Below are 15238 nucleotides of genomic sequence, written 5' to 3' on the forward strand. Positions count from 1 at the left end.
ACTCATCTATCACAAAGCCTAGCTTATGATAAAATGTTAAATATCTCCTCTAATTTACTGATTACTAAATTGAAAGTGAACAAAGCAGAATGTCTGTCTGGGTCCTCACGGCTGTCAATATATCAGTTGCTTACCCTCATGATCACAGGGCTGACAGGGAGCTTTGGCTGCTGTTTCCCAGCATCACGAGACAGGATTGTCCCCTCCTGCCAGCTTTGGCAGAAGCAAAATTCAAAATGCAAACACTTCTGACTAATGCTATGTAGGAAGAGTCACTAGGGAGGGCATTCCTTCTCAGTAAAAAGATGGCCACTTTAGGAGGAATGTTCTTGCCTCTTGTTACTTGTTAGCCTCCTATCTTCCTGCTGGAAATGTATATGTGATATCTGGAGGGGCATCAGCTATCTTACCACCATGAGTTTCCATAGAATTGGTGGAACAAGTCCATTGAAAGTGGGATAAAAAGCACCAAACTTGGATTTTAATGTTGCATTGTCCAATGATTGAACTTGGATTTAGCTTCTACGACAGTGATTACCAACTAGAGGCTGTTTTGCCTTCCGGGTGACATTTGGTAACGTCTGGAAACATTTTTGGTTGTCACAGCTGTGTGAGAGGGAAGCTTCTGGCATCAAATGGAACAGAAACCAGGATGCTGTAAACATTCTCAAATGTACGAGACAGCCCCCGACAATAAAGAATCACCCAGCCCAAAATGTCAGTAGTGCTGAGATTAAGAAACTCTGGTCCATAGGTCTCAATTTCTTTAATGTTAAATAAAAGAATTAAAAACAAATTCAAAAGTCAAAGTACAGGTTCTACTGAATGTGTATTGCTTTTGCACCATTGTAAAGTTGAAAGCTAATTCAAACCATCTAAGTCAGGGACCATCTGGATAGTTTGACTAAAGAATGAGCCTGTATTTAACATTAATTAATTTAAATTTAAATAGCCACTTGTGTCTAGTAGCTACCCTTGTAGAAAGCACAGTTGTAGATAATGAGAGAAAAAAGTAATTCTTAGCTCATATTCCCTGGGCTCCTCGAACTCAAAGAGCAAAAACCCCAGAGATGAATTGCAAGCAGCTCTGAATGTTATTAACGCGTAGGTTTCAGCACTAGACCTAAAAACTACGCATTCCTCCATGTTTATGTCCTAACATCCCACCTCTTGGCACTAAAATGCTTTGGTTCTCAGCTGTTTTGGACATTAATTAACTATATTGAGAGTGAACCCCAGACATGCTCCTTTTTTGCAGCATCCATTCTGGGTGTGTATAAACAGCCATTCATCAAGGATGTGAGTAGCTAGGAAAGAGTCCACCCACAGCCACAGAATCACTTCGAACCAAATTCAGGAGACTTTCTGACTCTAATACAAGTCTGAAGGGAACGCAGGCTTGAAAAATGAAATCAATCAAACTGAGAACAGAAGAACCACAGAACATTTTATTAATTTAAAGAAACCCATTTTGTTTTCAGAACATATACAGGGAGGAGGTGGGAGGGCAGAGATCAAAAGAATTGAATCCTTCAGTCGACTCTGGCTCCCCCAAACCACCAGCCCCCAAGAGAATGTTAAGTCGCCTGGAAAATTCTGCCTGAGACCTCCCTGGGGGCCTTCTGCACATTTCAGAATTTGGACTCTACCTCAGGGATAAGGGACTTGGACCAGGTGACCAGATACCTGTCTTATTCTTCCAAGGTCTGGAAGTGACCATGTCAGAGTCAGTGGGGCCACTCACCAGCCCAGGGGCTTCTGCTCATGCCGGAGGGTCGTCAACATACTCAACAATGGCAAATGCTTCAGGGCCCCAATATTGCAAGACCCCTCCTGGACAAACTTAAGAAGTTATCTAAATAATCAAGAAAAATGTGTGTCATCATCAGATGGAAAGATGCAGCATGAGATCTCAAGGGCCTGGGTCAGCCTCCTTAAGGAAACAACCTGCATAATTTTCTAATATCCCAACTCTACTCATAAGCATCAGTTGAAGACAAGAAATTGTTCTTTTGCCAGAACTACTCTGTGAACTGCATCCCAGATGGAATATAGGAGGGGGAGACATTTTAGTGAAAACATAGTTAATTTCTAAATAGATTAGTATAAGGTCAGGGGGATGAGTATACTGAATCTCTCATCAAGCCACTTGGATGGAGACTATTTTACTTGCTAAAAAAGAAGTACACCTAAAAAAATACATGATTGCCTTTTTGCTGTATAGTAATTCATTGGAACATTCACCACCAGGAAAAGAGCGCTTCTGATGGGACAGAGCTGCACAGATGACTGATGGTAGCCTGATGTCTGATTCCATAAATCAAAGAGATCTTGTCAAAGAACCCCAAGTCAAATCTCCAATTACTGGGACATGTTTCAGGAAGCGTTAAACCTGAATATCCAGAGACTGGGGGACTTGAATCAGAGGCTGACAAACCCAACCAGAAACCTTATTATAACTAAGAGAGATCAGAGGGACAAGCAAATACAGAAACATCACAAGGCAGCAAGCTGCATCTCAGAAAAGAAACCTTTGTCAAAAATTGAGAGAGGAAGTAGAACATTCTCTCGGCTTCCATCAAATACCATGGTGGAAAGTGTAGCTTAGGCCAACTGTAAAGTGAGCTGAAAGCATCAGGCAACTTAATTGTTTATAATTTACTATATAAATTATGTTCATAGTTCATATCTTAACAATAATGCATCTGTGTTGACATAAACCTATGAGAACTATTTAGGAAAAACAGAAGAAAGGAGAGAAAGGTTAGCATAAATCAAAGCAAGGATTGAACCTGCAAAGCACGTGTGTTTGTATTGGTGACAAATGCAGGTGACTGAATAGAACTTGCCTAAAACTCAAAATGTGATGTTTCAGTTAAGAAGAAGCCCAGGTGAAGAATGAATGCATGCTCAGTTGCTCAGTCATGTCTAACTCTTTGCAATCCCATGGACTGTAGCCCATCAGGCTCCTCTGTCCATGGGATTTCCCAGGCAAAAATACTGGAGTGGGTTGTCATTTCCTTCTCCAGGGTTCTCCCTGACCCCAGGATCAAACCCATGTCTCCTGCACTGGTAGGAGGAGACTAGATCTCTTTATAAGAAAGGCAGTATCAGGGCTAGAAGGCCAGAGCAGGTCATGTTTTAAGGTACTAAATAAATTTCAACAATACTTGCAAATGAGAAGGCAGGCTGAAGTCTGAATAATGGAGGTGCCAGTGGGGGGCGACACTGACAAAGCAGGGGAGTCTGGGGCCTCCCCTGCATGTTGGCAGGTTCTGCTAGTTCTCTGTTTGCTCACAAAGGAGAAACATCTAGATGAGACCCTCAGGTGCTCAGAAAGCTAAGAGGGAGGCCCGAATTCTCCTGTGTGGTTAGCAGGATGGCAGGGCTAGCCATCATGGGAGTCACGAATGTTCCCAGGAGTCTTCACATTAAATCAGGTGCAAAGGAGGCAGAGGAGCTCAATCTTTAAGCATGAATGACAGGAGCCACCTGAAACCTGAACTCAAACCTGAACTCAAACCTGGCTAATAGGAAAGTTAGAAGGCTGTGTCCCACTAAGGCTGAGAGAATTATGGTTCAAGCCAGCAATGAACAAAGTCAAAGGCAAATGAGAAAGAAGCCAGTTGTCTACCGTTGATTAAATATTGTACACATATTAAATGGCACTGAATGCAGTATTTGTAATGTTGACTAGTGTTTACCCTTGAATGCTTCCATATCTGCATCTGCATAGCAAACGGGTGCGTGCCTGTGTGTGGTTAGTCAGGTACTGTTTGTGACAACCCTTTGGCCTGCGGCCCACCAGGCTCCTCTGTCCATGGGACCTTTCAGGCAAGAACACCAGAGCAGGTTGCCATTCCCTTCTACAGAGATTCTTCCTGACCCAGGGATCAAACCTGCATCTCCTGTGTCTCCTGCATTGCAGGTGGATTCTTTACCTGTAATCAAGGAAACCCAGCAAAAGGGTAACTGGGTTGCAAGCACACTCTGACTTGTACTGACCACTGGCTGTGCTGTTTACCTGTTTATGAGCCCCTGGCTACCTTTTCCCACTCAAACTGTGGTTTGTCCAAATCCTCTGCCCCAAACAACCCCCTCCCCTCAACCACTTTATCATGGAACAGATTCTAGAGTCAGTCCAAACCTCTCATTTTTATTCATGTATCATAGGAGGTCTGGGAACCAAGAAAATATCCACCCATGGTGTTAGATTTGCACATTTCAATCTAAAAGGTAGATATACACATTACTCGAACTTGGCTTCACTATGCTGTACTATTATTTTCTTCTATTGTATCATGTGTCTACAGATCTGTGATGGAAAACAAAACTGCTCTGGGGAGGAAACCTGTTAAAGATGTATCTGAGCTCCAAGGATGTCTGCTCTGTCTTATGGCAGGCAGAACCCCAGTAGGCATGGAGAAACTGGGAGAATGTATGGACCAGGAAGAATCTTGTAGTGGAAAAAATGGGGCCAAGATTGCCTCACGACCAAGATCAACATCTTCTACACAGTTTAATATAATTTGCATTTTCTAGGTATGCAGCTACTGTGTAGATTGAAGAAGGTAATCCTGTGGGGAAACTATACCAAGATTCTTCACTGATCTGTAAAACTGACATCACTAAACCAAGCTGTTCTGGGTGTCTGATTCTCTTTTAATTCAGTTTGTCAGTCTGCACTGGGCACTGCATGGCCAGAGGGACCCTCACAGCCTCCTGCATAACCCAGCTTCACGTGACTCTTACCCAGCGTGTTTATATATTGTGGTGCTGATCACCGCAATAAATTAATTCCTTTTACTCACCCCCAATCCCTGCAGATTGTGTCAGGGCATTTAGAATTACACGTGAAGATAAGTTTTATTACATTTGCATCTTGGTTCAGAGCGAACACAGCACTTACTATAAGGAGGAGCTCCCAGGGCTGAAGTTTGCAGACCTTTTGTCCTAGAAGCCTGAACCTGGTCCACTTTCTTGGTTCCCAGACCTCCTATGCTACATGAATAAAAATGAGAGGTTTGGACTGACTCCAAAATCTGTCACATGATGGAGTAGTTGAGGGGAGGGGGCTGTTTGGGGCAGAGGATTTGGATGAATCACAGTTTGAGTGGGGAAAGGGCAAAGGGTAGCTGGGGGCTCATCAGCCAGCCTCTGTTCCCTGGCTGCACAGCCCATGCCCCACTTCACAAGCATCTGAAGTCCCAAGAACAGCTCCAGGGCTTACATCTGTCTTCACAAAGCATCATGAGCCTGGAGGTGCACCTGGAATTTCGGTGATCAAAGGTTATCAACACACTGAGTCATAATCTAAGCTCCAAGTTCCTTGAAGGAGGGGTCCATGAAGCACCAGCCATCCCTCCCTCCAGCTGGACACACAGGTGGCCTCCTTGTGCCACCAAAACAAAGACCAAGATGCATGGGGGAAGAGATGGGCACTCCTGCCTTATTAATGCTGCTGGGGATTTGCTGAAATTCCCCAGTTGTTACTTTCTCTCCTGTGTTTCCTTTCTTTTTTTCCCCCTCAAAAAAGATGGGATTTATTCCCTGAAACAAAAGACTATGGGAAAAGAAAGTGGAAAAGGAAAGATAGAGAGAGCACTGGTAGCAGGGAAATGTGACACGCTTGTTTACGAGCCTAAACAGCAAACCACGTGGCAGCTTACTGGTTTTATCTGTTGAGTCTAAATTTTAGGGTCACAAAAAATGGATATGAAATTAAAACGTGCATACATTCAGGGCAGCAACAAGTATCTGGGGCAGAGTGACTCTGACCCCGAGGGCTCCTCCAGAGATGAACAGTGACACACACCAGGACCGCACGAAGCTTCCTAGGGCTGAGTCTAGGGACCTGGACACACAGAGCTGGCCTGGATCCAGACCTCCATCCAGGCTCCGCCCCTTCTCACAGCCCCGCCCACAGCTGCCAGCTCAGAGCCCCGTCTCGGGCCTGAGTGCTCTGAGCTCACAGTGTGTTCTTTCCAAGTGAGTCATGGGTTTCTCTCACCACAGAGCCCTCCCAGCACAGACATGGTTTCAGCGAACCACACCTTGACTGACGCCACCAAACTTCAGGTGACACAAAGGTGGCTTTCCAAGCAATGCCAGGCTACTGTCCGGAACAGTCTCACACTCAGATCCAATGAGCCCTGCCCTGCTCAGGCCACCTCCTCGTGAGGATTAGGGGGGCTCAACAAATGTCTAAGGGTCATGAGCTTCCTGCAATTCAGGTCTGACTATAAAACATTCAAGTTTGACTTAAATGTCTATAAAGCAGAGCTCCTGAGAACACACCAAGGCTGTTAAGAGAATCCTGCAATGGATTCATTTGGAGTGGATGTACATATCAGCACATCAGGCCACACACGCACACCACACACAAATGTAAATACCACAATGTGCATGAACACACAGATACCCACACGTACACAGATGTGTGCCTGTATACACGAATATACACACCACCATCTGCATGTACACAGACACCTGCACTTACACAAATATATACATATATACACAAATATACACACCACTAAGTGTGTATCATATGCATACTAACTGTGAAGTCATATGCATATACACAGATACGTACACTTACACAGATATATGCATCTATACACAAATATACACACCCTCATGTGCATGTACACAGAGATGCTTACACATACACAAACATATACATATATTCATAAATATACACACCACTCAGTGCATCATGATGGTGTGGCCAGACATCCTGGAATGTGAAGTCAAGTGGGCCTTAGGAAGCATTACTAGGAAAAAAGCTAGTGGAGGTGATGGAATTCCAGTTGAACTATTTCAAATCCTAAAAGATGCTGCTGCTAACGCGCTGCATTCAATATGTCAACAAATTTGGAAAATTTAACAGTGGCCACAGTACTAGAAAAGTCCATTTTCATTCCAATCCAAAAGAAAAAAAAATGCCAAAAAATGTTCAAACTACTGTACAATTGTGCTTATTTCACATTCTAGCAAGGTTATGCTCAAAATCCTTCAAGCTAGACTTCAGCAGTACATGAACCAACAACTTCCAGATGTACAAGCAGGGTTTTGAAGAGGCAGGGGAACCAGAGATCAAATTGTCAACATTCATTGGCTCATGGAGAAAGCAAGGGAGTTCCAGGAAAACATCTGCTTCATTGACTATGCAGATGCCTTTGACTGTGTGGATCACAGCAAACCGTGGGGAATTCTTAAAGAGATGGAAGTAGCAGATCACCTGACCTGCCTCTTGAGAAATCTGTATGCAGGTCAAGAAGCAACAGTTAGAACTGGACACGGGACAACAGACTGGTTCCAAATCAGGAAAGGAGTACATCAAGGCTGTATATTGTCACCCTGCTTATTTAACTTATATGCAGAGTACATAATGCGAAATGCCAGGCTGGATGAAGCACAAGCTGGAATGAAGATTGCCAGGAGAAATATCAATAACTTCAGATATGCAGATGACACCACCCTTATGGCAGAAAGTGAAGAAGAACTAAAGAGCCTCTTGATAAAAGTGAAAGACAAGAGTGAAAAACCTGGCTTAAAAGTCAACATTCAAAAAACTAAGATCATGGCATCTGGTCCTATCACTTCATCGCAAATAGAAGGGGAAACAATGGAAACAGTGAAAGACTATTTTTCTGGGCTCCAAAATCACTGCAGATGGTGACTGAAGGCATGAAATTAAAAGACACTTGCTCTTTGGAAGAAAAGCTACGACCAACCTAGACAGCATATTAAAAAGCAGAGACATTACTTTGCCAACAAAGGTCCATCTAGTCAAGGCTATGGTTTTTCCAGTGGTCATGTATGGATGTGAGAGTTGGACTATAAAGAAAGCTGAGCGCCGAAGAATTGATGCTTTTGAACTGTGGTGTTGGAGAAGACTCTTAAGTGTCTCTTGGACAGCAAGAAGCTCCAACCAGTCTGTCCTAAAGGAAATCAGTCCTGAATATTCATTGGAAGGACTGATGCTGAAGCTGAAACTCCAATACTTTGGCCACCTGATGCAAAGAACTGATTCATTGGAAAAGACCCTGATGCTGGGAAAGACTGAAGGCAGGAGGAGAAGTAGGCGACAGAGGATGAGATGGTTGGATGGTATCACTGACTCTATGGACAAGAGTTTGAGTAAGCTCTGGGAGTTGGTGATGGACAGGGAAGCCTGGCATGCTGCAGTCCATGGGGTCGCAAAGAGTCAGACACGACTGAGTGACTGAACTGAATTGAAAGCACACCATGCGAAATACTGGGCTGGGTGAATCACAAGCTGGAATCAAGATTACTGGGAGAAATACCAACAACTGCAGATATACAGATGATACCACTCTAATAGCAGAAAGTGAAAAGGAACTGAAGAGCCTCTTGATGAGTGTGAAAGAGGATAGGGAAAAAGCTTACTTGAAACTCCACGGTCAAAAAACTAAGATTATGGCACCTGGTCCCATTGCTTCACGGCAAATAGGAGGGGAAAAAAGTGGAAATAGTAACAGATTTTATTTTCTTGGGCTCCAAAGTCACTGTGGATGATGACTGCAGCCATGAAATTAAAAGACGTTTGCTCTGTGGAAGAAAAGCTATGACAACGCAGACAGCATATTAAAAAGCAGAGACATCCCTTTGCTGACAAAGGTCTGCTTAGTCAAAGCTACAGTTTTTCCAGGAGTGACGTATGGATGTGAGAGTTGGATCAAAAAGAAGTCTGAGTGCCAAAGAACAGATGCTTTCAAATTGTGGTGCTGGAGAAGACTCTTGAGAGTCCACTGGACTGCAAGAAGATCAAACCAGTCAATCCTAAAGGAAATCAACCCTGGATATTCACTGAAGGACTGTTGCTGAAGTTCCAGTACTTTGGCTACCTGATGTGAAGAGCCAACTCATTGGAAAAGACCCTAATGTTGGGAAAGATTGAAAGCAATAGGAGAAGAGGGTGGCAGAGGATGAGATGGTTAGATAGCACCAGTGACCCAATGCACATGAATTTGAACAACATCTGGGATATAGTGAAGGACAGAGGAAACTGATGCTGTGCTGCAGTACCTGAGGTCGGAGAGTCCGACATGACAACAACTGAACAACAACAAATGTGCTCGTACTCACAGATATCTACTTATACACAAATACACACACAAATATACACAAATATACATACCACCATATGCATGTACACATGGATACCTACACATACACTTATGCATACATACATACACAAATATACACACCACTATATGCACATACACACAGATACTTGTACATACACATACGTACACAGACATATACATGAACATGTCCTCCCTAAAATGAAACAGCTTTCAGCTGCATCTCCTAGTGTATTTTGAAGCATCCATCTGGTGCCCCCCAGCCCAGCTCCCCCAGGCACAGACCCATCACTCACCTCTCCGCGTCAAAGTAAGAGTCGATATAGGGATGTGGGGCCCCAGCCACGGCAAAGTTGCTGCTTCCGGTGTCAACGAGTATCTGCAGCTTTTGTTTTTAAGGGAAAAACAGAGAAACCATTAGGTTACTTGCTTAGGGCAACACTCTTGAATACTTCTCTTAAACCTTAAGTGCTGAGAACAATTTGTTACTTGGAGAAATCGTATGGATTAGAAATATTTTTAAAAAGCTGCTAGAAAAGTTGAATTTCAAATACAGTCCATTGTGAAGCTTGCAAGGGCAGAGATCAGTTTAGCTTCAGATACACACCAAACCTTAAAAGAAGATAAATTCAGTGGAATAATTGGGGTTTCGTTTTCCAGCCAGCAGTACTTGGTAACCAGGCAGAGCCCTTTCTCACCCTGGACTGTCGGCTGGTTTGTCACTTGGCTGGGCAGCCCTCCTCCTGCCTTTCCAATCTCACCTGAAAATCCTCATTTACCTCCACCTCCACCCCACACACCCAGCACACCTCCCCAGACACCTTCTGGCAGTGGGTATTCCCTCATCTCTGCTGCACAGGACCTGGAAACAACTGTCAGAGGCATTGCTTTTTTTTTTTTTAAGTTTTAATGAATTATCATTTACATACAATAAAAATGAAAGATCTTGGATTTTCCACTGGAGAGTTCTGACATGATGTTCTCCCAAACCAAGATACAGAAATTCCTGTTATTCCCCAAAGGCCCCTTTTATGCCCCTTTCTAGTCAATCCCCGTTGTTTCTCAGAAGCAACCACTCTCTGACGCCTATTACCATGGACGAGTTTCACTGGTTCCTGGACATTATATAAATGTCATCATGTGGGATTTTTGGCAGGAGGTTCTGGCTTCTTCTCCTCAACATGTTTTTGGGCTTCTCATACTGAATTGAGAGACAGTAAATACCCATTTATGCACTGTGACTTTAGGAAATGAATTCTCTTAATTCCATTTATGAACACATAGTCACTATAAAAGTTGAAGGGTCTCACTACATAGGTGTTTGCATTGATTTCAGACAGAACACAATTAAAAGTATATAGGAGAAGGAAATGGCAACCCACTCCTACATTCTTGCCTGGGAAATCCCATGGACAGATGAGCCTGGTGGGCTATAGTCCATGGGGTTACAAAGAGTTGGACACACCTGAACAGAACATGAAGTAACTGAACATGCACCTGTTGGGTTGATTGATTAAATCATGAGCCATTGATGACTGATTCAACCTTCAACTCTTCTCCCTTCCCTAGAAATGAGGCTGAAAGTTCCAGCTCTCTACTCTCAGGGTTGGCTCCCCATCCTTTGGGACTTTCCAAAAGCCATCTCACTGACACACCTCAGGTATGGTTGGAAGGGACTTGTTATGGAAAACAAAGGTGCCTTTATCACCCTTATTATTGAGGAAGTTCCAAGGGTGCCCTGTGCCAGGAACTGAGACAAAGACCAAATACATATTTCTCTGTATAAATATGTGTTTCTTCACATAAATCATAATATCACATATGGGCAGTCAGCAAGATCCAGAATCTCACCCTTCATTGGAATGAAGTCCATTGTCCTGACAGCAGACAGTCCAAGTTGACCTAATAATACATGTAACACACATGGCCTATGTTCTCAGCTCTGATTTCACATCCTGGATTTAAATGGTTCCTTAAGGTAGGATGAACTTTTAATTTGCTTAGGTGAAACTAGTAGAGAGATTAACAAGAAAGAAAAAAACAAAAGCAAACCCAGAATTCCAGGCTCACGACAACTCATGAAAGCATGCCATTTTTACAAGTCTTTCCCGGGTCTCTCTGGCAAACACACACCCAACAGCCCAGCAGGACGTGTGTGCAAAGACCAGCTGCCTGGAAGGCCAGGTTCCCAGGCTGGCATCCCACATCCACATCCAATGCTCCTACATAACCAGCCACAGGCAGAGCAGACCCAGGACTACTCTCCTGGGCATAATGGCCCCAGTGACCAGGGACGTGCTCTACAGACATTTCACTCTGCTTTCCCGGGTATGGAATTCCACTGGCCGCCTCTGCATCACATTAGAATCACGTCCTTTCCACACACCCCCGTCCTTACTTCTGCCTCGCAGCACATGGTCCCCCCTTGCAGAGGCGGGCGACACAAAACAGAGAAAGTCACAGCAAAACACAGACAGCATTATCTTACACAGATGACTTCTAACTGCCCAGGCGCTGGGCACAGTCATACTCCCCAGCTGCGTCAGCAGAAGCCAGATTTCAAGAAAATTCAGTTTGGAGTCACAGCTCAGCCAAGTTGGTCATCACTTTGGCTGCTGTTAGAAGACAGGATTTGAGGAGAGTAAACGAGGCAGCCACAGCGTCAGGCAAGGAATGGATTTCTAGGGAGCAGTAAACACTTTGAGTGGGGCTTCAAGTAATGTTTCTGAGCCGCCAACACCTTTTTCTGTGTGATGAACTGGAAATAGACATTTTTCACATTGAATTCTCACCAGGACCATGACTTTCTCTTTGTAACTCCTAGTCTTAATCACAAAGGAAAAAAAAAAAATACAGTCACTTGTCCTCTAAATTTTATAGGATCCACCCTGAAAGCATGGACAGGCAAAGGCTTAGTGCACCATTCTCCTGAACGCCTTGCCCCACTTCACACACACAACATCCCCTGCTGTGTCCTTATCTGCGGAATTTCCAGCATCACCTCCGGTCTCCTTGGGTTCAACTCAAACTGCAAATATAGTCTTACCCCAGAGGACATTATTCAACCCCATAAATGGATGCAGAAAACACACACAAATATGGGAAATGCACTGCACTTTCGAAGGACAACTGAAAATGAATCAGAAGCATGTATGAACCATCATCCCTGCTTTAGAAGAAATGCTGCTGAGAGCTGGAAGTCCCCACCTCCTTCCCTATACCAAGCAGCCTCCTATAGAACCACATTCCACTTCTTCCAGAATATAGCAACGAGGACAAAAATCTGCCTTCTCAAAGAGCAAGGGTCTAGCATTCTGACAGTCGCTGGCTTTTCACTGCTCCAATCTCTTTGCCAACATTGGGGTTCCAGGGGCTCTTTCATGGAGGAAGCAGGTCCCCACTGTGCATCTTTTACACACTCCAGTATATCTTCTCCAGAGAGCATCCAAGCATGGGGCACCCCCATGAGAGTGAGCCAACCACAGGGGCCCACCTGTGGTTCATCATCCTTCATCCATCCAGCACCTTGGACAGTGCCCAGTGTTTCCTAGATGCTCGGTGAACAGTTGTTGAATGAATGAAAAAGTCAGGGACTGAGAGATTTTCACTGGCAGATGTGTGTGTGTGTGCCCGTGTGCCCAGTTATGTCTGACTCTTTTGTGGTCCCATGGACTGTAGTCTGCCAGGCTCCTCTGTTCATGGAATTTTACAGGCAAGAATTGGAGTAGGTTGCTATTCCTCCTCCAGGGGATCTTCCTGACCCAGGGATCAAACCCAGGTCTCCTGCATTGCAGGTAGATTCTTTTTAGTCTGAGCCATACCTTTGACTGCTGCTAAGTTGCTTCAGTCGCGTTCAACTCTGTGCAACCCCATAGATGGCAGCCTACCAGGCTCTGCCGTCCCTGGGATTCTCCAGGCAAGAACACTGGAGTGGGTTGCCATTTCCTTCTCCAATGCATGAAAGTGAAAAGTGAAAGTGAAGCCGCTCAGTCATGTCTGACTCTTAGTGACCCCATGGACTGTAGCCCACCAGGCTCCTCTGTCCATGGGATTTTCCAGGCAAGAGTACTGGAGTGGGGTGCCATCGCCTTCTCCAATACCTTTGACAAATAGCCCCATATTGCCTCGTTCCACCCTTCTGGAGACCACCATTCTACTCTGAGCCTTAAAAAAAGAAGGAAATCTTACCATATGTACCCAAATGGATGAACCTGGAGAACACTATGCAGAGTAAAATAAGCCAGACGCAGGACAAATCTTACACGATCTCACATGAAGACTCTAAAAGAGTCAAACTACCTGTTTTTAGGCTTCCCTGGTGGCTCAGATGGTAAAGAATCTGCCTACAGTATAGGAGATGAGGGTTCAATCACTGGGTCAGGAAGATTCCCCAGAGAAGAAAATGGCAGCCCAGTATTCTTGGCTGGAAAATCCCATGAACAGAGAGGAGCCTGGCAGGCCACAGCCATGGGGTCACAGAAAGTTGGACATGACTGAACACACATGGTAATCATACACACAACTTTCAACAGGAGGTGGGGAGTCAGGTCAGTCACTGGTGGCCACTGACACAAACTCTGTGACATCCCAAGGAACTGCTGGCTGAGGGCTGGTCCTGGAGCACTTTGAAGCCAACAGACTCTCCAGGAAGATTCCTTTAGGGACGTTCTTGGGGACAGTCAGGACTTTATCCCCATGCCTTGTCGTGCCTAGACAATGCTTTCTTGTTTTTAAAATGGCATATCTTGTGGGATTTTACTTTCCTCCTTTTGTTCTGACACAATAATATGCCACCTCTCACACTCTGTGCCAGCTGGCAGAATTCAACCACAATCCACACACAGGGCTGTCTTTGAGACCCAGGCAGTCCTGCATCCTCTGAAAGGCCTTTCAGTGCCAGCCCTGGTCCGTCCCTCTCCCCACTGACCACTGGGCCCTAAGTTTTGGCCACTCACTTGTCTCATGCCTTTTACTGGCCTCTCATTTCTCCCAGGCACACATCTTTTCTCTCAGGGAGCTTGTCAGTTGCTTGAGGGCAGAACCCTTTTCCTTAGTCTCTGGAGTCATCTCCCAAGCAGGAATTTGCTAATCACCTTTTCCATAGGATGGGGAGGGGACTCACATGAGCTCCACCTAGGAGTGGAAAGCTGATGAAGAAGGGGAAACTGCCAAGGAGCTGGAGAGAGTTTGCCAGGCCAAACTCCTGATATGTCTGTGCACAGACTTCACTGAGCTTTTCCTAGAACTGGCAGAGGTGGCTAACTTGACTTCCCAGTTGATATATGATGAATCACAAGCTGAAATCAAGATCACTGAAAGAAATATCAATAAACTCAGAAATGCAGATGACACCACCCTTATGGCAGAAAGTGAAGAGGAACTAAAGAACCTCTGATGAAGGTGAAAGAGGAGAGCAAAAAAGCTGGCTTAAAACTCAACATTCAAGAAACTAAGATCATGACATCCAGTCCCATCACTTCATGGAAAATAGGTGGGGCAAAAATGGAAACAGTTACAAACTTTTATTTTCTTGGGCTCCAAAATCACTGGGGATGGAGACTGCAGCCACGAACTTAAAATACGCTTGCTCTTTGGTAGGAAAGCTGTGACAAACCTAGACAGCCTACTAAAAAGCAGAGATATCACTTTGAGGACAAAGGTCCATCTAGTCAAGGGTATGGGTTTTCCAGTAGTCATGTATGGATATGAGAGTTGGACTATAAAGAAGGGTGAGCACCAAAGAATTGATGCTTTTGAACTCTGGTGCAGGAGAAGACTCTTGAGAGTCTCTTGGACTGCAAGATCAAACCAGTCAATCCGAAGGGAAATCAGTCCTGAATATTCATTGGAAGAACTGATGCTGAAGCTGAAGCTCCAACACTTTGGCCACCTGATGCAAAGAACTGATTCATTGGAAAAGACCCTGATGTTGGGAAAGACTGAGGACAGGAGGAGATGGGGAAGACACAGGATGAGACGTTTGGATGGCATCATCGACTCAATGGCCATGAGTTTGAGTAAACTGCAGGAGATAGTGAAGGACAGGGAAGCCTGGCACGCTGCAGTCCATGGGGTCACAGACAGTCAGACAAGAGTGAGCAACTGATCAACAACAATATAAAATA

At 44.6% G+C, this 15238-nt stretch overlaps 1 protein-coding gene across 1 annotated transcript in view; it reads right to left on the reverse strand.

The window, feature by feature from the left end:
- Positions 1–15238, reverse strand: part of BACE2 (beta-site APP-cleaving enzyme 2) — a 112771-nt gene that overhangs the window by 57854 nt on the left and 39679 nt on the right. The window contains exon 4 of the mRNA XM_010835013.1: positions 9410–9498. Coding sequence (XP_010833315.1) covers positions 9410–9498 — 89 coding nt within the window. The remainder of the gene's footprint in view (positions 1–9409; positions 9499–15238) is intronic.

Source organism: Bison bison, unplaced genomic scaffold (genome assembly GCF_000754665.1).
Source record: "Bison bison bison isolate TAMUID 2011002044 unplaced genomic scaffold, Bison_UMD1.0 scf7180017864037, whole genome shotgun sequence".
In the NCBI taxonomy this organism is placed as follows: domain Eukaryota; kingdom Metazoa; phylum Chordata; class Mammalia; order Artiodactyla; family Bovidae; genus Bison; species Bison bison.